Here is a 27,187-nt window from a genome sequence, read left to right as displayed (position 1 = left end):
ATCTACAGAGCAATGCAATACAAGTTGATACCTCTTGTGCATTTCAAAGGCTCTTAGCTCTTGATAAAACAGACCTCCATTCTCACAATAAGTCCATGTCCTATTTTACACATGTTACATAACCGTCTCAATATCACATAGCGTAGCACCAGCCAAACTAAGCCTAGAAATTTTTTGATTACTTAAAAAAATTTTTTTTTCTTTTTACTTAAGCCACTATATCTCATCAAGTGTGTCTCTAAGGTGAAAGTGGTATGCCAAGTGGAAATGCTCAGTGGATTAAATGCCACAGACTTTCCAGAGCTAGACAATATTTGAATCTATCAGAGTCAGACCAGAACAGCAAATCCTGCGTAATACCAAGGGCAGCCACAGTACTTTACCTCCCAGCAATGCTTCATTAGTTAGCTAGTTGTAAAGTGTTTAAATCTAAAGCCAAAAATGTGGTCCAAAATAAAATAGGAAGTTTCTCTAACCTCTAATTTAACTGTGCAAGGTCCTGTTATTAATTAATTAGGTAACTTCACCAAGGACAGTTAAGAAAATCAGACAACTGCCAGGTTGCTTCCTATTCCTCTTGACTTCTTATTGGATAAATTTTATCAAGTGAGCTAAGCACACATTTTCCTGTAACTCAGTTATTCAGTAAAAATGTGTTAAGCTACTTAACTGATGCAAAGCAAACACATTAAAAAAAAAAATAATAATAGGCCAGTTGTGAAGCTTTCCACTTAAAGGGACACCCTACCCCATACACACACCACCACTGAACCAATGGCTTGTTTATTGCTTGAAACAAACACATAAAAGATTGACATTGAAATAACCTGATTACATGATCTTAAAGAGTCTGGTTTAATGATATAAGATGAATCAGTGAGATGGAGGACTTAATAATCCAATAACTGTGTTTTAACGCCTCTCCCCTATATATGTGGAATGTCTTTCAGCTCTTCTTTTCGGGGGATGGGAGGTGGAGGGCTGTATTAAACTTTGTGGAACTCAGGCTTTTTTTTTTTTTTTTTTTTAAGGATATTGACAAATTAGACCCTTGCAATTAAGTTAGAATTTCACTGCATCTCTTGCTTTAAAGGGACAGCTTTATTCTTGAGGGAGCCCACCTAACAGTTTTATGTTGAGCCATCTGCAGGGTAGAGCCAATGCCTTTTTCTTTCTGAATCTGGAGTAGAAGCTTTATTTCATTGTGAGTTCTCTGTGACATTTTGCACTCTCTTGATTTAATGAACCAAAGAGGATCTTTAGCTCTTGGTCTACACCAGTGCAAATAAAGGTTAAATCTCTCACTAACCATCCTGAACTAGCCTAATAACTCACGAGAGACTACAGAAAAAGAAACCGAGAAAGCAGGTGTGCAGACTTGATTAAAACGTGCGAAACCCGCACAACCGCAGGCAAAGGTACTATATCGTCACATCTCCCTAGTCCCGGCTGCGAGGTCCTCAAGCGGGGGAACTCCTACTGCGCCAAAAACACCATCCAGAGAGCCGGGCCTAGTAACACAGGGGCTTTCTTCCGAACGGTGTCCCGACCGGAGCTTGCGCTGAATGCCGGGGCTCCTATTGGCCACAAGCCGTGGGGGAGGAGGAGACTGGCGGGGAGAGAGACAGGAGGAGGGGAGAAGGGGGCAAGGCCTTTTCCCTGCCCCCTCCCGGCCCCCACCGCCTCGTGCGTGGTTACTATGCAAATTGCAGCGATTGCGGAAATAAACAAGGGGGTAGGGAGAGGAGAGAGAGACTGCGAATCGATTGCAACTTCTGCAAAGTCTCGTACAATCCAAAGCACACAAGGCAAAACCAGAGAGAATCTGAGAACCAGCCAGCCGGGGTTGGATCGCTTTCAAAAGAGGAGAGAGAGACAGTGAGAGAGGCAGAGAGCGCGTATTGCAATTGCAAAAGCCTCCTGATTTGGAGTTAAAAAAAAAAAAAAGTCTCCGAGAAGCCTGCAATTGGCCAACAGCTTAAAAAAAATCTCTTCCGGGTTTTCAACGGTTCCAAGTTTATTTAGATGTCTTTTTTAATGCAAAAAAAAGGGGGACAACTAATGAAGCAATTCGTCTGAACATTTTAAAGTTTCTCAGTTTCTCACGTACTCTTTTTACATTGCAGTGGTACGTGGTTCAGCTTTAAACTTTCTATTTTGCGTTTATACGGTACGCGTTTTATAAACAACAATAATGGTAGAATGATTTTGTTTAATGGCTAAGACTTTAAAATTTCTCTAGCTTGCATATGCATTGGAGTGATTGCTGGGTAAATGTCTATTGTGATGGTTTTGTTTTAAAGATGTAGCTTTGTGGATGGCTTTTCTTTTCTTGTTATGTACATCAAGGACCGGGTTTCCTTTTTTTTCCTCCCCGAGATTTGAAAAAATTGCTGAGCTTGACAGATTTTTTTTTTTCCTCCTAGCGCTTGCTCGGTTCCAGAAAGGGGGGGAAAAATCCTGTACGTGCTCTGTTCTGTAAAAAGACGTCTGGCCTCAGCAGTCAACCTAACCCGAAAAGAAATGTCTGGACCGGGAGAATAATTGACGATTCGATCCTCTAATCAATGGGACCATAGGGGAGATTGACAAAAGCTTTACCCAATCATATCCAAGCTTGGGTGTACAATGGTTCTCAGTAGCCAGAGGGGGCGGGACAGAGAAGATCTGAAGTTCTCTGCGGCTCTGAAGGGGATGGTGTGGTTCAAGCTGTCAAAGCTACAAGCTCTTCCGGATTTAGCAAGCACAATAGGAAAGAGTTTTTGAATTTTAGAAGAAAAAAAGAACTTAATTAACGTGGGGTTGTTTTGTTTTGCATGAATGTAAGCCTTCCTTGCCTTTTAGAAAAAGTTAAAAAAATTCTGTTAGAGAAATGTTTAACTTTGCATGAATGATTATTTGTAAATTCAGGGAAGTTGTTAACGGTTGTGGAAGATGGTTGTTCAACTTTTAAAAATGTGTGGCTGATAAACTATGGGATTGTAGTGAGCTTTGGAAAGTAATGTATTGCATGCTTAGCAGTGCAAAACGTCTTTCTCTGTTTATCTTAGAAGCTTTGGCTTTTCAGGTACTTTGAAGGAATAGGCAAGCCTCTCTTCTGGAACTCTAAACAACAGTTTTAAAGGAGAGACTGTTTCACAGGTGGACTGACAGCTGTTTTATACATTTGAAAGGAAGAAGGGGAGAGTGTTTTTCTTGACTTTTCTTGAATTCTGTTTAATATATGGTCAGTAGCGAATAGGATATTGAGACTGGCCAACTGCACATTTCTTCTTGTTACCACATTAACCCCTGTGGAGGGTGTGTGTGGAAGATTGCTGACTTGCTAACTCTCCACTGGAGTCTGGCCTCTTGAACAAGTCTTTGACACCAATCCTGTGGAAACCAACAGCAGCAGCTTGTCTTGGAGACAGTAACTGGCAGCCTCTGACTAAAATATATCCATCTTTTCCTTCCCTATGAGCAGTGTAGACACCTACTTCTGTTGGAAAATGAATGGAAAATAATAGAGGCTCTTTCCCATCTTTGGCTTAAATTCCCATCCAGCTATTTCCCAAGGCTTTAGGCCTTCTAATCAAATCTGGCCTGGAAATCTGATGTAAGAATCTGCTTAGATGCTCAGTTAAGCAACATGATTCAATTTAGGAATATATGCATATAAGAAAAATCTGCACACAAGTGACTGCAGGTCAAAAAACTAGAGAAGGAAAACCTTGGGAAATGTGAGTAATAAAGTTAGTCTTGGTAAGAACTATAGTAAATGGCATTGTCACTTCTGAACCCCACTTTTATCTTCACTGCTTTGTACATTAAAATCTAAATCATATTAACAAGATCTTCCTATTAAGTAACCTCTGAAATGAGAGGTATCCGAGATGCACATATGAGTGAATCCTTATTGACGTAATTTATATATCTAAGAGGATTTCACTAAAACTGGCAAGGTAACATTTCTGCAAATAAAACACAGCAAATGCAAGGCTGGGCTCTGTGCCAGGAAGAATATGGATAGCAGAGAGCATGACAGGAGCCTCCTTTGCACAGAGACAATCCCATTTCAAGGCAGTCTCCTAGCACTTACAAAATAAATGATTGGAGTGGTTATTTCCAATAAGGGGTTTATCCTTCCTAACAATGGGTCATTTATATGATTGCAGTAAACTAGTTTTTGTACTTCACCTGTGTTTCCTATATTGTTCTCTCCACTATCCTTTTTTTCTTCTCTTCACCCTTCATCCCTGTGCTGTTTGAAGGGTCTCAGTATCTTTGTGAACTCTGGACAAGGATTTACTTTTGTAACTTGGGACCAGGGGAGAGAGTTGGAAATGTTTTTTACCCCCAGACTGCCCTTTGAGGAACATCTGTTTCTTTGTGTGTGTGTTTAAATTTATGCCTGTTGGAGAGAAAGTTACCAGAAGCCTCTCTGTAACTGTAACTCTTCTACTGTATTTTTCTCAGTCCGATTTCCAAAGGCTGTAGTTGGAGCTGGGCTTTGTAGTGTTTCCCCCGCCTCTCCACCCCACCCCCCTCCCGCGGGGGAGGGAGCGGGAGCTGGCGGAGATAGCAGAGAAAGCAGGAGCGGATGTGAAGGGCTTTGGTGCTGAACTTGGATCCAGCCCTTGCCTAGAGGGCGCAAACAATCGTCCCATATCCAAAAGTCTTACGAAGGGCGCCAAAAGTTACTTAAGATAATATTGCTAACCGCAGAAAGCTGGAAATCGCGGGCACATCCACTGCTGCAACAAAAGAAGTTTTTAAAGTAGAAATATCAGCATTAAATTACTTTTCCCCATTTAAAAAAAAAAAAACACCAGGGCGACGTGCCAGTGCTTTTTAAAAAAAAAAAAAAATCCTTTTCCTTTTTCTTGAGATTCAATTAAAACTCAGAATCTTTACTGTTTTGGAAAGTGGCAGATGTGAAGTCTATCTTTTAATACACCAAAAGAAAGATTTTAATCTTCTCTGGAAGAGAGCTTCCCAAGAGTACACACTCTGAACAATAACTTCTCACTGTGCCTCAGTTACATGTTGGAACTGTCAGCCAGAAACTTCTATCGAGGAAACTTGGAGCGCGTTGAAGTTATAGATCCCAGCAAGGGTTCTCGTGGCCAGGAATGTTGTCTCTGTAACTCGGCTATCCTTTTAGGACGTTTTTCTCCTACTGAAATCTAAGAGGAAGCAAGGAAAAAAAGCAGTTGTGTCGTTTGGGAAACGGGGCTCTTTTATTAAAGTTTTAAGTCATTATTTCCCCTCACCCCTTAATAAATAACCTGAGAGATTTCCAAGGATATTTAGAAGCGGGGGAGTGTGAAAATGGTCTCCTGAGAAGCCAGGAATTATTTTGGCTATTAAGTAACTGGAGAACAAGCATAAAATCACATTAGAAAGATGCAGAATATTTGAGGACTTCATTTTCTTTTCTCTAGGAGCATATTTCTTGCCCCTTACTTTTTAAAAAAAGAGAGTGGGGTGGGGGAAGAGTCTGAATGAGAGTGGCCTTAACACATCATCTCATCCACACACGCAGAGTGGGCATTCCTACAGGAATTTCCTCTTTTCAGAGGCTCTCTAGATGGGCAACCTCCACCAAGGTGCACATTCCCCTGTCTGTGTGCTAGAGAGAGCCTTTCATCGCCATATAGTCGTCTTCCCTTTTGGAATTTTGAGGATAAGAAAATGCAGAAGGCTGCAAACTAGAGTGAGGGAGATGAGAAGAGATGGAATGGGGGTTTGGAGGAAGAAGGTATACTTTTTTTTTTCTTTCCCTTTCCCAGCAGTGAGGAGAACCTAGAGAGAAAATATGAGGTTAAAAAAAAAAAAAAAAAAAACTGGAAAAGCAGGCTTATTGGCATCTTGCCAAACCCTAAAAACCACCCCCCTTTTCTGCCAAAACAATACTTTAGCAAACCTAAAATAATTGCAGGAAGCTCTTTTCCATTTTAAGAACTATTACCTGGGGGAGGGAAAAAGAGGGGATTCTTAAAAGGCACCCTTCCAGAGGTGTCCCGGGAACAGGGGCGGTAATGACAGGCCTGTGTCCAGTTCTGGGCACGCGTTTGTGGACGAGAATATCTCCCTTCCCTAAGGGGACATCCCTTTCACGTTTTTTTTTCCCTCCTAAAAAGAAAAAGATGTCACAGCTAAACCACTGTTGTTTCTGAACGTGACAGAACTTTTTCTATGGCGTCTGTGCTCAAACCCACTAGTTTCACAGTCCTGGGAGGGAGAATGCTCGTTAATCTCCGCCTCCCTTTCTCCAGACAACCCCCCTACCCCAGCCCCCAAATCCGGTGAATCTTCCTTGTGAAAATTTCCCCCACCACCCCCGCTTCTGGAGGCCATAGGACTGAAGCTGCACAAAGTTTGCAGGATTTTGTGCATAATTACCTCTGCCGACGATCTATTCCCACAAAAAGCTTCGTTGGAGAGATTACAATGCTTTGAGCCGTACCGCATTTCAGAAGGGAAAAAAAGTTACCTAGGAGGTCTGATTCTTTTAAATTTGCATACATGCAAATCTGCAAGCCCGCCCCCCCCTACCCCGCTCGGCTTTCTCCGCGGTTCTCTCCGTGCCCACGCAGTGAATCGAGGGGTGCAGGGCAACCTGGCAAAGTTGCCCAAGTCCTCCACCGAGGTCCGCGAAGGTCTGCGGCGGGGGTTGGGGGATGGGGACGAGGAAAAGTAGTTTTGTTTGCTTAAGCACATCCTGTGGCAGCCTATAGCTGCCCGGGAGTACAGACTGTAACTGCTCCTCACTGCGTTACCCAGTAATGCGCTGAGCGGGGACGGGGGGGTGAGGGGGGGGCCGAGCGAGCGAGCGAGCGAGCCAGGGAGCGAGAGAGGGAGCGAGCGAGGAGCGAGCGCGAGCGGCCGCGGAGGCTCGGGACCCGGCTGGCCGCGCGGCGCCGCAGCCGCCCCCTCCCCCACGCCCCCCCCCCCCCACCGGCGGCGGCGCGAGCGGGCGGCGGCCGTGCGGTGCGGTGCAGAGCGGAGGCGGGCGCGCGGGCAGCTCGCGGGCACCCGGCCGGCGGGCGCGGGAGCGGGAAAGGGTGCGCTATGCCTTTAACGCCCGCGTACAGTAGACATGTATAGTGGAGTGTAGGGAAACTCTAGGCGGGGTTAAAGTTCAGCTCATGGAGCGGCAATAGCGCTGGCTGGCTGCAGTTGAGCCGAGTTGGAAATGTGAACGCAAGAAGCAGGCTTGATTTTTTTTTTCTCCCCCCTTCTCTCTCTCTCCTCCTCTCTCCCTCTTTCTTCTTTCTCACCCGCACTCACGCACACCTCCAAACCGCACACACCAGACGCACACGCACACCCCACCGCCCGGCAGTGATGTATTCTCCGCTCTGTCTCACCCAGGTAAGCAGCTGTTTGGATGCGGAGTCGGGGGCGGGGGGGTCGGGATGGCGGGGGCAGACCTGGGGCCAGGCCGGCGGTGCCGGGGACCCCGCGCTAGCAGGGCCCGGGGCATGTGTCCCGGGGTGTGCCCATATCTGCGCGTGTTCTGTGTGTGTGTGTGTAAGTGTGCGCGCGTGTGCTCGTGGTGGGGGGGCGGAGAAATACAGCTTTAAGAAAGTAACTTTGTTTCCATGCGGGTGCATTCCTCTTGCACGGCCATTTGTGTGGGCACATGGCTAATGGCGCCCTCTTATTAATGCGTTAATTAATATCGGGGCGATTGACTGCGGAACGGTGGTGTTTTCGGACGCCCCGCACGTGTTTCGGCGGGGTTGCAGCTCATGTCACGCTGAAATCTGGACTCAGCGTTTCTGCAGGCGCGAGGCCGGTTTCTGTAGTTCCGCGGCGCCCGGGGAGGGGGCCGCCGACGGAGCCCCCCGCACGCCCCGCACGCTCGGGGCCGCTGCACCCCCGGCTGCGGGAGAACTCAGGTCCCCGCGCCCGCGGCCCGCCCGCGGAGCCCGCGCCGCCGCAGCCGCCCCAAACTCTTACTTTTGTTTATTCTTTGTCAGCCTTTGGGGTCCGGCCGCGGGAGGGACGCGGGCCAGCGCCCCGGGCCCCAGCCGAGACAGCGCCCCTCGGACCCGGGCGGGCGGCGGCGAGCCGGCCCCGGGGCTCCGCGGAGCGGGACTGCGGGGCTGCGGGGCCGCGCGTTCCCCCGCGTCGGCCGGGTGGAGCCTGCGTCCTCGCCGCCTGTCGCCCGCTGGCTTTCCCGAGCGAAAGTTTCCGTGCCGGGACGAGCCCACGCTGCGCAGGGCGGCGAGCAGCCGAGGCCGCGGGCCGCGGGCTGGGGCGCGCCGGGCGGAGTTGGGCTCCCAGCCGCGAGCCCGAGCGGCGGCCCGGTCGGACCCGTCTCCCCCCGCCGCCGCAACGCGACTCGGGCAGCTCCGCGCTCAGGACTGGGGCAACTTTTCCCCTCCGACCTAACTCGGAGCGTGGGTCTCTCTCGCCCCAGCGCCTCTCCTTTCCATGTCCTCCCTTTCCATCCCGCCCCTGTCTGCACTACCCCCAGGCAAAATATTGCTACTTCAAGGCTCCAAATCTGGTCCCTATTGAATATATTATTTATTTATTTATTTTTACCAAAAGGCATGAAGTCAAAGTGATTTTGCGCTAATTTTTTTTTTTTTTTGAAGAAAACTGTGAGCCTTCATACTGTTTTGGTACATTGCGATCTGACCATTAATAATGTACATGAAGTTTGTATGCTTCATGTAAAATGTTTACTCACCACTCCCTACAAAAACCTGCTACCACTTCTTGCTTTCATTTAGCAGGAGATAACGGTTTATCCGGAATTCTTTTTGGAAGACTAAAAAGTATCCATAGTTTCTTCTCTCCTGTCTAGATTCTGTATTTATTTCCCACATGACATCCCTTCTTATTGCAATATCTAACAGTCATCTACCGGCTATTTGATCTCAGAAGACTCTTAAATATATCTTTTATGTTGAAATGGTCGATTTGGGATTTAGGCCTAGCATTAATAATGGATGGCAGTTGCTTTCAGTGATTGTAAAAGTTTTTTATTTTTCCCTAACAAACTTCCAAAGTTACTATTTTAGTAACTTGTGGAAGTATGGAATGAAACTTTTCCAACCACTTTTGGCAAGGTTCACAATTGCATATGGATAAGATGCAAAGTGTAAGATAATTTGAATGAGTTATGACTACAGTGAAAATGCTGAGATTCAAAGGCTGAAGTTCTAGCTGGCAAAAGTTTGCAACACATAGAACTGGTAGATAATACCAGTGGTGCTGCTGTTGTGAGGAGGGAACTTAGCAGACACTTCAGCGACTTCTTCAGTGAGCTCTCAATAGATAAATTTATATTTTGGCATGGTGCATATATGATGATACCAGTGTACGCATGTAGGCCCAGGGCATAGTCAGGTATTTAACACAGTTACAGGATTCTCACAGCTCATGAGCCATTATCACATTAAGAAAGTTTTTTTTTTAAAAAAAAAACAAAAACCTATTTGGCCCTGTGATGGATACATTCAGTAGGCCTTCTTCTGGAAACACCAAGAGAAATGCTTACTTAGTGTAACAGTTTGTAAAGAAAATGTACACTAAATAGTGAATGAGGGTCATGTATTTTATGAGTTGTTCTTTTAAAAAATTGATTCACAATGTATTTAACTTGCCAGAATATTTATAAAGCTTTAGAGCCAGTTTTAAAAACAAAAAAGAAGTTTATTGGTCATTAAAGAAAGTCCAGTAAAGCATAGTGATAAAAAGACTCTAAATGAAAGAATAGACTCCATATACGTGAATGCAATTTTTAAAAACTTTATTAGGAAAATGCCAAACATCATAGTTTAATCCAAGTGGGCACATCTTAACCAAATCATGTACCTGGTCATAGAATGATAACAGTAGAAATTTATAGGTGAACCTTTCAAAGAAGTAGTTGCAGAAATATCAGCATTCCGTGATTCTGAAACTTGGCTTACTTGCGAACAGATGAACATTGAAGATGCTGATTCCAAGTCCTGTTGCTTTTGAAACAGGTTTTCAGGTTTGTTTTTATTGCTGGCCTGTAACTTTCTCACCGAGTACATACGTAAAATATTCTTTTTGTTTTCTCTTGACTATTTTTAAATATTCCACAGCTTATGGCGATATGTGCAACAACATGATTTATAAGGGCATACTGTTTTTTTCTTTAAAAATTAATTTATGCTATGCCTGGACATTTCCTACAAGTGAATGATAGCCTTTAGTTTTGATATTCTGGAATATTTCTAATTGTGTGTTGAGAAAAATAACTAGCACTATCATTGTGCATGTGACTGAGTCATAAAAAATACAAAATATTGTGCACTTTTATTGGCATATTCTTAAAACCTTTGGGGAGTAAAAACTTGTAAATACTTTTGATGCAAAATTGGGACTTAGATTATTCTTAATGATTAGTTGACATAGTTGACCTCATTTAAGGATTTTTTTGATGAGATATGTGGGCATTTGGTTGGCAGGTAAACAAAATCCTTTTGAACACGAGTGAACGCAGTTCGCAGTTCTCTGAGAAGCATATTGGGATATCTTTGAACACTTAAATGTCACATTGGAAGATTTATTTTAAATGTTTATCATTATTAAAGTGCTTTAATAAGACTAGGTTTGGACATAAATATGAATGTTTGGAGCTAACTTATTCTTTGCATTTTAAAATGGTGCTGAGACTTTAAAATGAAATCCTCCTTTTGGTGAAAGCTCACTTTGTAGTTAAGGTAGACTCCGGGCTTTCTTTGCATAATTCCAGAGAGCCTTGGTCCCCCGCATGTCCTGTGTATATAAAAAAGTCAGTCAATGTGAAGGAGTGTTTCAAATCCTAAATTTATGTATTTTAGAGCATTTCAAGGATGAACTCCGAATTTAGTAATGTTTAAATGCTCTGCGGTTTGGTGTATACCTTGCTAGATAAACTGTGGCTTGAAAAATGCTCCCCCCACCCCATTTCTCTCTTTCAAAGTATAATAGTAGAAAAGATACCCAAACATCAGAAATTTTAAAGTGCAAATGGTATATAGGAAAGAATAATATAATTCTTGTATTTTTCTCTGTTTTCTCTCCACTTAATGTACATGCATTATAAAGGCTGACTTCTTTGCTTTTGGATTCTTTTATTGAAAAAGAGCAGTTTTCAAGCCTAAACTTGAAATACAAAGCCTGAAATTTGTTGAGAGAGGAAAAAATTAAATGTCAATTATTGAAATGATTTATTGTATATTAATATAAACTTACCTAAAAAGCAGTCATATGTAGTGTTTAAATGATTGTAATTTATATTTTAACAGGCTTGACTGTTAAAATATTTCACCAATTTTAAACACTCAATTTATATTTTAACATTTAAAAATTAATAATTGGTTTGATAGTATTAATATTTTGGACATTATAGTTACTTGTGCCTCCAAAGTATATATTTAGATGTATATTCCAAACTTAAAGAATGCATTTTATATTTGTCTGTCCTCCACCCTTTAAAAAAGTCATCAAATATCTCTTTGGCTTCCTTATCCTCATTTATTTGAAAGTAAATAATTTATCTTTTGGTGGGGGTTGTGCAGTGGGGAGAAGTTATGTAAGATTAGTGTGGGTTGGTTAATCAAAAGTTAGATGTACTCAGAAAGCTTTGTGGAGGTTACTGTTTAATTTTCCTTTAATTTTATATTTCTGTTTCCTAAGAAAATGTCAAACAAAAGAATCAAGTATTTTCAATAAAAGAGTAAGAAAATTTTAAATGTTTTAGATTAAATTTTATTTTCAAATTACTTGAATTTTAAGAGGCAAGCATGAGGGTTTTCCTGTAGTCTCATAAGCATTGAATATACCAGGTTCTCTGTTTCCCTGTGAGAACAAAAAACCTGAAATACTATTTTCAAAATTTAAATAGGTACTCTGTTCTTTAGGGATGATTATTGCTGAAGGTATTTCACAATCACATCAGTAAACTGAATGTATTTAGTTGCAACCGTGTTGTCACAGTGACACATTCTGTTTACTATCTGGCTTGAATGCTTTTGTTTTTTTTTCCCCCCTTTTTTGCCTTTTTGTTTCATTTCCATAATATCAGCAATTATGTCTTGGACATAGATCTTTTATTCTAGTCCGACAAATATAAAATCCATTTCTTCTTTTATATATGGACCTGCCAAATTTTTCTAAGTTTTTGAGTAAAAAAAAAAATTGTGTTAACTGTAATACTTAAAAAGGAATTAAAATGTTACAAAAATGACTAAGAAACAGATCAGAGTCTACACGCACTACTTTTAGAGGGAAAGTCTTTGTTTCCATTGAGCGTGGAGATGATTTTTGCTCCTAGACTTACATCAACACTGACTGGCATCTAAATGTTTAGGATTTGCCAATCTGGCTGCGGAGCCCTGGCTGTACTACAAGTAGTGAGGTCAAGGCTGGAGCAAAATTAGATATGCCTTCCTTGAAATAGGGTTAAGATTATATGTTGTTATAAGCATTTCGATAAACTTCACTGGCTGTCTAAAGGCTTTGGGACGTAGGCCCGACAATAGAACCTGGTACACTTCTGTAACATAACAAACCATTTTTTACTTTTAACAGTTTTTTTCTTTGAGATTGTGAGACACGATACTGATAGTATTTTTAACCCCCCCTCTTGGACTTCCCATAGCAATCCCATGTATGATTTTGGTAATGCTTGAATCAAATTTCAAGTGAAATAGGATTATATATACATATTTTAAAGGTGAGCATCTAAAGAAATGTTGTTTCCTTTTGTTTTCATTTTAGTTATATTTTTGTCTTGATTCATTTTGCCAGGATGAATTTCATCCTTTCATCGAAGCACTTCTGCCCCACGTCCGAGCCTTCGCCTACACGTGGTTCAACCTGCAGGCCCGAAAACGAAAATACTTCAAAAAACATGAAAAGCGTATGTCAAAAGAAGAAGAGAGAGCTGTGAAGGATGAGTTGCTAAGTGAAAAACCAGAGGTCAAACAGAAGTGGGCATCTCGACTGCTGGCCAAGTTGCGGAAAGATATCCGACCTGAGTACCGAGAGGATTTTGTTCTTACAGTTACAGGGAAAAAGCCTCCGTGTTGCGTTCTTTCCAACCCAGACCAGAAAGGCAAGATGCGAAGAATTGACTGCCTCCGCCAGGCAGATAAAGTCTGGAGGTTGGACCTTGTTATGGTGATTTTATTTAAAGGTATTCCGCTCGAAAGTACTGATGGCGAGCGCCTTGTAAAGTCCCCGCAGTGCTCTAATCCAGGGCTCTGTGTCCAGCCCCATCACATAGGGGTTTCTGTTAAGGAACTCGATTTATATTTGGCATACTTTGTGCATGCAGCAGGTAAGTGCGATGGTGAGAAGTCGGTCCACTTTCTCGCGGGTGCTTCTTTCCTGATGACCTCTGCGTGTGCTGGGCCATTCCTGAGCTCCCTATGGCAGGCCACGTCTATATGGACAGCGTGGTGTCCAAGGTAGCCCAATGTCAGAGTAGCCAGATGCTGCAGAGTTTGAGGTTCCACCTTCATTCAGGTGGGAAAGCATAGCTTTGAGAGCATTCTTGTTCGGTTCAATTCTCTTGGCAAGTAGTGTTATCAATTTGTTGGTAGTCAATTATGAGATATTGTTTAAATCACGTTTTTTTGATGAGGGGTGAGAGAAACCTCTTAAAAACCCTTGTAAGAAAGAGTCTATTTTAACTGGCAAGTGATCTAGTTAAAAAGCATTTAGTTTGATAGTGAGGCAAAGTTTTTAGTTGCTTTTCTTCTGGGAGTGTTTTAAACCTTCTGGAGCCTCTTGAGCCCCCTTCTAATCAAGAAGAGGTTGGAGGTAAGATTGCTATCAAATTGCTGATCATTTATAAAGAAAAAAGAATCACACTAATACAAACTTACTAACTTTGTGTTAGGAATACTTGGTGGTGTTTAAGATTGCTAAGGGAAAAAAAAACAATCCAACTCTTTAAGCAGTTGATGGAAAGGTTAATCTTAAAAGTAACCAAACCTGTATAGTGCGTGAACAAATTGAGAAACCAATATTGAAAATTGATTGAGTTGCTTTGATTCATAATAACATTCTTTATTGTTCCAAGGCTGTTTTCAAGGCATGCTTTTCCTGTGTCTGTTACAGCAGGTAGAGTAGCATTCGGGATAAAACTATTGAGGACTGGATAAAACAATGCATTTTTACTTTGTTCCTCTTGTCTTGTTTTAGACAAAAGGCTTATTGTGTTAACGTGAAAGCTCAGGTCTTGTGAAACTTGTTGACTTTTTATATGTACATATCGGTCTTGCTAGATTACCTTTATGGCAGTTACTTGAGCCAGATGGAAGAACGAAGGTTGTGGAATCCTTCCAGTAGGTTGTTTTGGGGTGCATGTATGTATGTATTTTTTGCCAAAGGGCAGAGAAGATGATACCTGTAAAAGGGAACACTCCATTGTTTTGCAAAACATTTTTAATTCTAAAAATGTGAGCAGTTTTTTAAAGAAGTCATCTGATAGCCTATTCTCTATTATTTTTCTCAATATATGTTTTAGAAACAGAACTTTTGTTATCCATCTGTCCTTACATAAGAAACTGGAGAAATTTACTTTGCAAGCATGTCACATCATCATTTGCATTCTGTTGGCAGGGGATAGATGAGTATTTTAGAGGATGTGATCTGTAAGTGTTTCAAATATTTGGGTTTTTGAAAATGTATACTTAATTATAAGAGGTGCCTGTTGCTTTAGCCAGTTCTGGGTAGCAAAAACGAAAATGCAACATCTCCCAAATGACCTCTAAACAGGAACAAGCGGCCCTTTATTAACTCTTGGTTAACTCTATTGTTGTTACTTTGTCTACTGTAAAAGCAGAGTTAAAATTTTTTATTTTTATAAATATAAGTAGAGATTCTGCCAGGGCAAGGTGCAAAAAAAGGTGTGGCTATTAGAGGTGCTTTGGGAGCACACTCTTCAAAAATCGTGTGTTTAATCTATAATATTTGGAGAAGTAAATACTTTATAAATGATAATAAATGCTCTAACGGACCAACATAGGAAATTGCAGGTGCCAACGAGTGATGCCCATCGCGGTGTGTGCGTCCTTCGAAGGTAACATCACAACGGAATACCCGTTCTACGCTTATTGGTATGAGCAGCGTCCCTTCTAAGTTTTAGGTGTAAACGTTTCCTTTAGATTCACAGAGACGCAGCCCTTCTCGCTCTCGCCGTTTCACGTTGGATTCTCTTTCACTGTTTACGGTTTTTGCCCGTTTTATGGCTCCAGATCCTTGAGCCAACACAGTTGCTGGCGGTTTCAAGGACCGGAAGGTTGATGTTGGTAAAATGGCAGGTAGAAGGTTGCTTAGGAAGAGTGAGCATCCTTATTGCTAATGAAAGATTTATTGCCAGCACCGTGGATCAGACTACCTTTCGGTTCGGTTTCCCTGCGCCTCCCAGAATCCCTCGGTTGACTGAATGCCGGCCAAGTGCAGGCCATTGGCTCTCCCTGCGCAGCCGCGGCGCCTCTGCGCGCACCGGGAAGGGTCCGAGGGATGCTCATGGCCTTTTGTCTGAAAATATCTCAAATTTGATTTCAGAGATTTAAAGGCCTGCTATTTGTGGAAGGGAAGCTGCCAGTACAAATAGGAGGTAGATCGGTCAACTCGCATACAACTGATTTGACAAGCATCTGTTATAATACTGAAGATTTGTAAACACTAAACAATGTTTTTACCTCCTTAAAAGTTTTGAGAACTTGCCAGTATTGGCAGGAGGCAGAGACTCTGAAACGTGCTTCAAGAAACTTGCCAAAACCATTGTGGCCTTTTCACCTATAGTCTCCCTCCCTCCTTTCTATTAAATGTATTTTTTTTCCTCCCAAAATGCCATTTCCCCCCTTGATTGCCACAAGAAGATTTTTTTTTCTTTCTAAAAATGCATACAATAATTATTGCTTCATGCCTCAGCCTCTTCTTTGGACGGAAGTTGAAATCTTAGAACACACATGTAAATACTGGAAGATAATACAGAATCAGTTGTTTTTTAAAAGTGTAGAAGATGATTTTTTTAAGTTATTGAGACGCAAAATACAATACATAAACTGCATTCCTTTTTTTTTTAATTCCCTCTAAATCAAGGGGCATTAGAACTGTGAATTTTGTGGCTGATAAACAGTAACAAGTGTAATGAAATCGGAGTGATTCCAGAAGCCTGAGAATTTCATCTCGTTAAAAGTACAAAAGAGTAAAACCATTTTATGCCCAGAATTTGGTCTGTACTTGAGTCGTCCTTCCCATGTATCGCATGACATCTTGGAGATGTTATGGTATTGTGGCAAATGGTTTTCTTTGTGGGCGTGTAACAGTAAAGCTAATTTATGACTAGTCTTTACCAGATGATCTGTATCAGAATCTACAATATACCCGGCACGTGGCAAGGTCACAATTTAAGTTGTTAAGGTCATAACCTTAGCCACCAGGCATTTGACCTTTTAGATAAAGTTAACCTTTGTTCATTAGTAGGCACTCAACCGAGAACTTTCTGGAGAGTTTTTTTTTTTTTTTAAACTGCTTCTGTATAACTTCTGGTAATGTAATCAGATTCTAGAAAGATTCTCAGTTGAGTTAGTTAAATTTGGTAAGGGGTTAGATTTTTTAAGGACTCATCTCTTATATAGAGATAGGTTGCTGTATCTAGGCCATAAAATGACAGTGTGACAATTTACTTTTTATAGTTATTACCTGCTGGGGGATAGAATGAAAGCTGAGGCAGCTGTGTGGAGATGTTTAAAAACTAAAGTTAAACAAATAGAATTATGTTTAATTCAGCGAAGGCCTTTGCTAAGTTTTGAGTGGCTTTAGGCCCCAAGGCGATTAATCACAATGAGCATCTTCAGTTTTTAGCAGGTGAGGAATTTTCTAAGATTGGAAGTATTTTTAGTTGCCTTAACATTCACTTTGAAAGACAAATACAGGACAGAAGTCAGGTAGTTGCTGTAATTGTTAATTAGCCCGTGACAGAGCAAACTGAACTTTTCCCAATGGTAGCAGAGTACCTGTTAGTTTCACGGTGGAAAGTGCCCGTGTTTGCACAGTAGTGTTTTCAGTACAGTTGTTACTGATTGCTTCCATGCTCCCATCGTTGCTACCTTTACTTCGTGTTGTTCGGACCAGGAATAATATAGGTTTGCTCACTTACTGGAAGAGTTGCGGTGCCTGGGAAGCTTGGTACCTGTCCTGGAAACCTGCTGGCAGGGTTCCTGATGACCACATTACCTGTACGATATTGTTCACTTAATTATGTTGTCCTGAATGCTCATTCAAATTATTTCTGTTACTGTTAGTTTCTCCTTGATAGGCCACATATTATTCCATTTCAACAAAGAGAGACTCCCATTCAGGTGCACCGTAGTTGTATTTTGGCTTCGTGATTGCCATTCCTTCATATAGTAATAGAGGAAGCCGTGATATGCAGATAGAGCAGATGGTCATGTTGACAGATTGAGAATTCACTTCCTACTGCTTCAGAGCAGGTGTAAGATTAGGAGTGTCTGTGTAGGAGCGTGTGTGCGCTTCGTGTGCATGTGTGTGCACATCCAGGCTGCACACAGAGTGCTGGATAGAGTAGAGGGAAATGCTTTCTTTTTCTAAAAAGCGGGTACCTGAAATACAGTGTAATCATCTGTGGAAGGTTATCAGTGCATACTGAGTAGTATTCAGTTCAGTTCAGTTCAGTTGCTCAATCGTGTCCGACTCTTTGCGACCCCATGAATTATAAAAAAAATTTTAATGGATAATGTTAGATTGTTACAGTTTATAATTTTATGCTAAATTAATTGTGATGATTTTTAAATTTAAGGTAACTTTCTATGTTTGTGGCAGGATTGTGTATCTAAAATATAGTTAATATGTCCTGTTAGCAGGAGCTTGTGTGTATGTATGTTTACACTCAAATCTAAGACTATACATTATAGTACCTTAATAAACTGCCTAGTAGAAATAGTTGTGTGGTTAGTTTCTTTGATTTATAATAATAAACTGTATTTGGAAAAAGAATGGGGTAAGATTATATACAGTGATATTTAATGTTAGTACCACTCTATTTCAAATTGTAACCCTAACCTTAAACCAAAGGTGGATTTTGTGGCTGATTGATGTACTGTAACTTACTGGTATATGCACAAGCTTTTAGAAGATGTCATCTTTCTACTTATCTTTTCATTCTTTAAGGGAGTTAGCCCAATCAACAAACTTGAGATTAAATATGGCTTTTATATCCTTGAGTGTTTTCTACATAACTTGAAGATTGTAGCAATATCCTCTATTTAGAATGCAGTAAAAATATTCTTTATCCTAGAATGTGGTGAGAAAGAAGTTGAAAGGCAGAGAGAGTAGAAGGAATAGGGAAAAAGGGTTGTTCTGGAGTAAAACAGAGGTCAGCTCATTTATGGCTCAGAGGTTTGAGTGTTGGTAAGAAATTTCCCAACGCTGCTGGCTTGGATTTGCCTTGTCTGCTTTTCCACCCCGTGATGGATAGCATTAATTTAAACCTATTTAGGGCTAGTGTGGGAGAAACCACAGCCTTTGTTGTGGTCACTGCTGTACACAGTAGGACTGGGTGTTTTACTTGGTTAAGGCCTCAAGCTGCTTCCAGAGGATGCAGAACAGCCTGTCGGTTTTTTAAAACTTGCACAGAAGCAGCAACAATTCTAATTGCTCACAAATGTTAATATAGATTATTAAAAACAATTTTGAGGTTAGAATAGAAGGAAAAACATAAAATACAGATTGCATTCAGTGAATGTGCTAAACACCAATTTGTTGTCATTTCAGCAATTATTTTCCCATGGTCATTTAGAGGTTAGATCTTGCTTTTAAACATAAAATTGTAAATCCTTGGGAGGTGAGGTCAGGGGAAGGAAGAAGTCAGGTGGAGGAGGAAGAGAATGAATGAACTGGCATGCTTTGTTAAGAGAAACATAAAACTATGAACTTAATTGCAAATGGAGATGCTCTAAAAAGTGTTTTGGTTTAAGTAATGACTGTAAAAGGATCCCAGGCAGTAAGACATCAGGTGGAGAATTTTATAATCCATCTCACCATCATTTTTTGCATCGTATGTTCTAGACTGAGAAACTATGTGGGGGCTTTTGGAATTTCTTTTCAGATTTTTAGAAAGAAAAGTTTTGCAAAAATTCTTTGTAGCATTTAGGGGTCCAGTTAAGGACACTGTGGCATGCATGAACTTGGAAAGGGGGCTACTGAGATAATCATTATTATTATTATTACCATTTTGCTTTTCAAGGGGGAAACTTACAGTGTTGTCAACATTTTGGCCATTTCCCACCAAGGCAACTGTTAGAAGTGATTGATCCAAACTTTAGAATTTATCAGAATTCTCTAGCTGCTGTTAAGATAGAAATGGCTTTTTTCCTAGGCATTTCCCCAACTATTAGAAATCAATACTTCTTATTTTGCTATGACAATTCCACAGGGTAAAAGTATATTTTATCTAACAGGGTTAGTCTTATTAATATTCTAGTGAAATAAACATGGCCTTTTAGCCAAAGGAATACGTTCACAAATGACAAATTGTGGCAGGTTTGGAGCAGAGGATATTTTTGCTGTTTTGTTTGTAAGAGATACTAAATGAGATAAGATTGAGATAAATTCATTTGTGCATTTGGCAAGTGTTGGTCTGTGAGATATTGCTAATCTCAACCTGAGAAATGGTTAGGATGATGGTAATAACTGGAGATTGAAGTGGTATATAGCTTTCATGTTTTTTGAGAGCTTTAAACTTATTTGTCTTCGTGTCTTTCACATATTTTCCTAGTGGTAAGTATTTTGGACCTTGATAGATTAAGAGTAGAGAGAAGGAGGGGCTTCCCTGGTGGCTCAGATGGTAAAGAATCCACCAGTGGTGTGGGAGACCTGGCTGGGTTTGATCCCTGGGTTGGGAAGATCCCCTGGAGGAGGGCCTGACAACCCACTGCAGTATTCTTGCCTGGAGAATCCACATGGATAGAGAAGCCTGGAGGGCTACAGTCCATGGGGTCGCAAAGAGCTGGACACAACTGAGTGACTAAGCACAGCACAGCACTGCACAGAAAAAGAGATGGGTGGAAGAAAGGAAGGCAGGCAAGCAGGCAGCTGGGCAAATATTAATAATAAATTTTATTCAGTGTCTGTTTTGCAGCAAGTGCAGTACTAAATTTTGTCATACATTATAGCTTTCTGTTTTTTTTTTTTTTTTTTAAACTTCATTGGAGTATTGTAAATAAGTAATACACTGTCCATTTGTACAGGTGAAAATCAAGTCTCAGAGGTGCCTAGTGACTTGTGCAGAGCAAGATTAAACCCAGGCCTCCTGATTCTGTGTCCTATTCTTTTAAAAATAAAATTCAGATCCGTCTGATATCCCTTTTTACATCCTGTTGTCTGGATTTAAAGAGGGATTGGATGTCACTTAAATGGCATCACACACCTACCTTAAATCAAAGGGCAATAAAAAGTCAAAATCCAAACCCTTCCCACGGAGATATTTTACAGTGAAGTTCAGGTTTTGTCCGCAAAATGAAGCCACACTTGGTTAGAAGAGGGAGAAATGGTCTCATGCTTGTTAGTGTTGGGGTCAAAAATCTGGAATGACTTGTTCTTTCTTGTTTTTAGAATGTAGAAGTTTAGTGAATAGAAGCATTATAACACAGGTTTAAGAATTTTTTTTTTTTGGTAAGATAAAGTTAGATGAATTGATTCTAGATGTTTTGGGAATTAAAGCAACTATTATTTTAAAAATCATAATTGCATGTAATATTTTACTGGGTAGATTTTTGTACATTTTTAAATATGCACAAGATATATATATATATTTTAATTTCCTCATTAGATTTAAATGTTTTAAATTTACTTTGTTCCCAAAAAGATCTTTTGTACAGTTATTTAAAAAAGCAAAAAGTGGAATTTTATTAGTTAAAAAAGTAGATTTTTCATTTTAAAGACAAAGGAGAAAAATTGAAAATAGGAACAAGTTTCATGTTAATGCCCTTAAGTAACTGATGTATTTATTGATTAATTTATTTAATGCCTTTATTTTCATTTCCTTTAAACTTCAGCAGGATTAGTTCTTAATGACTTAAGTGTAAAAGTTTAGAGCCTCACTCAACATGAATTTTATAATTGTAAATAGAAAAAAGATGATAATTATAATTTATACTATATCTGTTCATTGTATATATGAATCCTTCTAATATTTATTTAAAAAAATAAGCTGTTGAATTGAACTTACATAGAATAAAATAGAAATGTGACTTTCTTTTTAAGTTTAATTTTTTAAAAGTGCTAATAAATTTAAAAGTTAGGGTGTGGAGTATGTCATCCCAGAAAGGGAAACCTGAGGTGTGTGTTAAAAGTGATTCAATTGGAAACAAAAGAGGATTGCAATAAAAAAAATAGGGCTCACACCCCACTGTCCTCTCCATCAGGTTCCATACTGCCTACTTTTGATGTCTCTGGTGAGAGTTTCTGGTGGGACCAATAGCTTGTGAGTTTCCAAACAAAAACTGTTTTCAGAGCATATATATTCATGTATATATTTTAATGACTATTTTTGAAATGCTCTATGGGTTATAAAAGCAAGATGAAATGAAAGTAGCAATAAAACATATTTTAAAAATGAATAATATTTAGCAGTTTTGTTGGTATTTCTGTGTAGCATCTGCCATTGTCAGGCTGTTGTCTTTGTTGCTATGGTTTGGCTGATTTTATTTCCTTTTGTAATTTTGCCAGCCTGTGATTGGCTAGTGCAACAACATGTTCATGCTGTTGGGGAAGATGTATCTGTGGTGAGTCATATAGCTTTATCCGATTGGTAATTTTTGGTAGGGAAAGGTATTTGTCAGTGGATAAATAGGAACTGTGGTGCTACAACATCAATAATTCATTTAATTTTCAAAATTTGGGACCTATTACTTAATATGGGAAACTCATAACTGTCTCTTCTGTGTTATATCCCTACCTTTTTCCTCTTCCCCTATTAGAAACATTTAGAATTCTATGTGTTTTAATTTTGAAGAGATTAGTGATTTAAGTTTAAGCTCCTACATAAAGTGAATATTGTACGTATGGGATCCCATCATTGTCACTTTCAAATATTCCATTGCCTTTCACAGGAGCTGACATCACAAGTCCTTAGGTTGACAAATTCTCATCAACTTTTGTGAAAATTTTGGCTGCAAAAGGAGTAAAGTCAAAAGAGGGCCATAGACAGATGGATTTCAGTGTTGAGATGACATCAAGCCCTTCTTGTGGCATTTTTAAACATTCCAAATGAATGAGGAATGGAGATGCTTAAAGAGCTTACTGTAGAATGAGTAATTAAGATACTGTGCATCTGCATGTAAACCTTCAGCAGAGCTGTATGGGCTCAGATATAATAGCAGATTAAGAATGAAAATAGTAAACATCTTTTATGTTGAGTATAATTCATAAATATTAAACATTAAAAGTGTTGTTGATGGAAAACAGTGTATACCTGAGAGTACATTTTTAGCGTTAAGTAATTGAAAGTTAAAGATAAGTGGGTTACGGACACTTAAGATGAAGCAAGGATTTGGGATAAGAATTTGGCAGAAGCTTTCTGCATCTCTGTAGGACTGTGGCAGGATTTTTGCATGGATGCCTTGTGTATAAAAATTACCGAGTTACTAACGTTTCTGATTGATTTCTTTAGTTGGCTTTTCTCCCCTCCTTTTAAATGGTGGAGGTTCTCTTTGGGAAAGTAGTTTCAAGTAACTTCTGAGAATGAAGTCTTTGTAACTTGATGCTGTTCAACAGCACAACTATTGTTGTCTGTTCCTGTCAGGGAAAGATAGTCATTGCAATACTTTTATTGTATGGCCTCTTAATATGTGACAAGGACTTTTTATCAAGAAATCTCTTTTCTTTTACATGTACTTTTAAAAGTCCCTTACCCTTCCGACCCAATCAAGGATGACAGTGGTTTTTAAGAAGATTCAAATGAATTTTTATTATTATTTTTTCTGCTTATTTACTGTACAGACAAAAGTCTTATTTTTTAAAAAAAGGGATTCTGAAATCGTGTATTTTAGATTTTCTGTAAGATAGGAATAGAAACAAACAGAAAAGGGCCATCTCATTGGGCCCAGGATGTGTACAGATCTTGGAGAATGAGGGTATTGCAGCCTGAAATGTTAGCATTGAAGAACTAATTGTTCTGAAGGTATTTGCCCCTCATCTCAGAAAAGATGGCAAACATGCACAATGGATAAATGTAATCCTTTGTACTTTTACCACCTACATTTTTAAACTACAGTGACTCTGATTTCTCTAGAAAGGTCAGAGGTTTCAGACAGAAAGCTTTGTGATTCTTCAAAGAGAGACATTTTCAATTTTGCTATCTAAAGACTGATTATGCATAGCTTTTAACTTTATTTGCAGTTGAGCCTCAGAGGTGCTGTGCTGGGGTGGGTGATGCTGAGTAAGTGAGGCCAGGTCATGAGACAGCAGAACTGGAGGCAGACAGATAGATGGGAGAGGAGCATACATGCACATTCAGAGAGTCGCATGTTTGGCCCTTTATTACCGACACCTTTTAAAAAGTGTGAACAGAGCAGCTGTAACAGTGTGTTTTGCTTTGTGCTGGAGCATTCTGTGACAGACTCTTTAAACACTTCGGGCACTTAAAGGAGTTTACATAGCTGGGTGCCATTTCTTAGGGTTGGCTTTGTTGGTTTTCTAAATTGTGGATATGGGTTTCTTGGGTTTTATGTGGGTTGCTTTGTTTCTGCTTTGTTTTCCTTTTGGACTTCTCCAAGTTTTGGAGAATTTTTCATGTTGGGTGGTGGGGGCGATTGGAGATGGCAGATGCCTTTTGTTGTGGTTTACTCCTGTTATTCAGGAAACTGAGGTTCAGAGAGTGTTCTTAGCTCACTCAAGGTTAGGCCAATGGTAAGTGGCAGAGCCAGGATGAAAGCCAGATCTGCTAGACTAGTGTTGTTCATTTCTATGATATTTAAGTTGGTTCTTATACATTATTTTATTAGTTCTTCATGTAAATCTTACCTTTTAGATAGGGGAGCTTTTATAATTACCTTAATGCTGCTGAGAAACAAAGAGGCTGAGAAATGTGTCCTTGGTCCATGGTTAGTAAGTGGTTAGGGCTGGTTACCAGGTCTGATCTTTCCACGGCCTGTTTTTATCTCCATGTGTTCCTGAGTATATCATTCTCCCTAAGGGCTGCTTTGGAATTTATGGATGGGCTTAAAATTGTTCTCTGGAAGTACATTATAGTGCTGAAAGCTATTGTTTTCTCTGAAGTTAAAATTTAAAAAAAAATTTTTATTTTTGGCTGTGCTGGATCTTCGTTGCTGTGCGGGTTTTTCTCTTGTTTTGTATAGTGAAGGCTACTTTCTAGTTTCAGAGTGCAGGCTTCTCGTTGCAGAGCACTGGCTCTAGGATTCTTGGGGTTCAGTAGTTGCAGCACATGGGCTCAGTAGTTGTGGCTCCCGGGCTCTAGAGCACAGGCTAAATAATTGTGGCACATGGGCTTAGTTGCCCGGTGGCATGTGGGATCTTCCTGAGCCAGGGATCGAACCAGTGTCCTTGGCATTGGTAGACAGCTTCTTTACCACTGAGCCACCAGGGATGCCCTTCTCTGAAGTTTAGAAAGTGGTAAGCAAGTAGCCTTTGTCCTGGTTTGTTAATAGATTCAGAACTTTATACTTTGAAAGAAGCTTAGAGGAAACTTTCATTTTGCAAGTCTGTGCATCCAGGAGCTCTGGAGATAGAAAATTCGTGTGTAAGTTGAGGAGCAGTTGTGGTCTGTTGTTATCGTTTGCATCAAGGTGAATGCCCTTGGTTGGTGTCGTCATAGGAGATGTATTTTGGTTGCCTCCGCTGACAGTTTCAACCTTGTCGTTGACAACTCGGTTCAGCAAACGTGTTTTGAATGCTCACTACCTATTAAGCACTGTGGTAGGTGCCAAAGATACACAACTGAAGGAAAAACTAGGAGATGAGTTGATGCCATCTTAGATGAAGTTTCCTCAGAAACTAAGATTTTAAGGTTTTCAATGTTTTAAAATTAGGATTCTCCCAACTAATAGCCCATATGTAGTTTTAAACGTTTGCAAAACCAGTAATTGATACTGCCCTTTTCCCGTAAGATTGGTCTCCATTGAGGAATTCTGTCATCTGATGACATTACTAGTAAGTGTTAAATTTTTTGTTTTCTTATGTCAGAAATATCTACATAAATGGAAAGCAAATTGAAGTAGACAGAACAGGGCACAGGTGGTTTCTATTATTTAATAGTTCACTGTAGCATGTCTTCTCTAGAGAAATCTGGTATACAAGAAACTTTTCCTTCTTTTTTTTAAGGCCCTCCTTTGAGGAACACTGAGGTATAAAATTGGAGAAGGCAATGGCACTCCACTCCAGTACTCTTGCCTGGAAAATCCCATGGATGGAGGAGCCTGGAAGGCTGCAGTCCATGGGGTTGCTGAGGGTCGGACATGACTGAGTGACTTCACTTTCACTTTTCACTTTCATGCATTGGAGAAGGAAATGGCAGCCCACTCCGGTGTTCTTGCCTGGAGAATCCCAGGGACGGGGGAGCCTGGTGGGCTGCCGTCTGTGGGGGTCGCACAGAGTCGGACATGACTGAAGTGACTTAGCAGCAGCAGAGGTATAAAACAGAGTTATAGGGAAACTAAACAGCAGGAGAAATGAAGGAGTGACCAACGAAAAGGAAGGGGAGGCCTTGAGAGCAAGTGTGGTGAATTCACGTGGCAGTTGCAGGTCGTTCCTAAAATACAGCCAAGTCCCAGAAGCACAGCCATTTACATTCTGTTTTGCTCCATCTCCGAAGAAAGTAAGTAATCTTGGGACTTTGACATGGAAGTGAGTTTTAAGTTGTCCGAAGTCTCAAACTGCTCTGCCTTTCTTTCTCTTGTGAAAAGAAAACAGGCAAGTATTAAGGGGGTCCTGTATGTGTGAGTGTGTGTTAGTGTGGTAACGGGGCAGCTGTGAGGGTCTTTTGGGAAAGTGGGTACAGATGGTGATAGAAAGGAGAGGAACTATTGCCTGTCTGGTAAATGAAGTACAAACAGCAGCGACACCAACAACGATCTGGTGGTCCCAAATATTGGAAATTTTTTGTTCTCTGTTACATCTGCTTGTTGTTTAACCTGAAAATGAAGTCTGTTTCTGCAGCCATTAATACAGGTGCTTTTCTTTATATAGTGCACAGAACAAATGATTCGTTCAGTAATTATTTTTCAAAAGGCACGTGAGAATGGCATGAGATTGTCATAGAAATTCATTCTGAACACTGTAAATAAAAATGCTTTGGATTAGTCATAGTGACATGGGGTACATCGTGGAACTCAAGACAGATTTCTTTGTTTGACGGTCAGGGTGAGAAGTGAGGCAAAGATAGAGTTCACGGAATGTCAGCAGTTCATTTCTTCCAGGGAAAATCATGTTGACGTCAGATGAAACAAACCCCTTGGATACAGATATCAGGATTTACTTGATGAGTTTAGGAATATCTGATGTTTCCTTTAAGAGTGTCTTATTTCCAAATAATAAAAGTTTTGACACCTTTGAACATTTTTCCATTTTTGCTACTAATCTTTAGAATCTCCCTGTCTCTCTCCTCTTTCCGTGCCCACACTTTACTTACTTGTAATCCTGGATGGCATTTTTTCAGATCTGGCCTTAATTCTGTTTTCTTTGGTTTCCCATTTTTTTTTTTTTCATGAGATGTGAATAAAACTGAACACGTTAATGATAAACAATGCTCATTAATGGTATATATTTTAAATTATATGTATTCAGGAGAATTATGAGTCTATATTTGTGAGTCAATATAATACTCTTTGCTGTTGTTTAATCACTTATTTAGAGGAAAATTGTTTCAAGGGATTCTCATTGTCTAAGTCCGACATCTGGAAAAAGGATTGCTCATCTTTAAGTTTGGAATGAGTCCCCAGTCGCAGATTCCCACCAGGGTGATGTTTCAGTAAACTCTGATGTCTTAGCCTTGGATTCTTGAGCTTTCGGAGGCAGGGGCTGAACTCTGAGAAGGGAATTCAGGACTTAAGGAACTTAGTGTTATGGAGTGACTTATGCTTGTGACAAGGCCCCTTTCAAAATGCTGTGCATTATTGAAGGTTCTTGCTAAGCTGCTAAGCCACTTCAGTCGTGTCCGACTCTGTGCGACTCC

At 40.4% G+C, this 27,187-nt stretch overlaps 1 protein-coding gene and 1 long non-coding RNA gene across 4 annotated transcripts in view; one reads left to right on the top strand and one right to left on the bottom strand.

Annotated features, from left to right (window-relative positions):
* Positions 1 to 4,848: 4,848 nt before the first annotated feature.
* Positions 4,849 to 8,212, bottom strand: LOC138987241 (uncharacterized). The gene is made up of 2 exons (XR_011463707.1): positions 7,951 to 8,212; positions 4,849 to 5,168 (listed from the first exon to the last, which is right to left on the bottom strand). It is a non-coding gene; the product is annotated as an uncharacterized lncRNA (long non-coding RNA).
* NFIA (nuclear factor I A) overlaps positions 6,775 to 27,187 on the top strand; it is a 400,772-nt gene continuing 380,359 nt past the window's right edge. Inside the window, exons 1-2 of one of the 3 annotated variants that reach the window (XM_070367937.1) lie at positions 6,775 to 7,359; positions 12,769 to 13,300. In XM_070367937.1, the coding sequence (XP_070224038.1) occupies positions 7,333 to 7,359; positions 12,769 to 13,300 (559 nt within the window). In that variant the 5' untranslated portion in view covers positions 6,775 to 7,332. The remainder of the gene's footprint in view (positions 7,360 to 12,768; positions 13,301 to 27,187) is intronic. The other 2 variants (XM_005891231.3, XM_070367936.1) reach the window with 2 other exon arrangements.

This window comes from Bos mutus, chromosome 3, assembly GCF_027580195.1.
Source record: "Bos mutus isolate GX-2022 chromosome 3, NWIPB_WYAK_1.1, whole genome shotgun sequence".
NCBI lineage: Eukaryota > Metazoa > Chordata > Mammalia > Artiodactyla > Bovidae > Bos > Bos mutus.
Note: the sequence above shows the minus strand (reverse complement) of the source record. Positions and strands in the feature narration are given on the sequence as shown.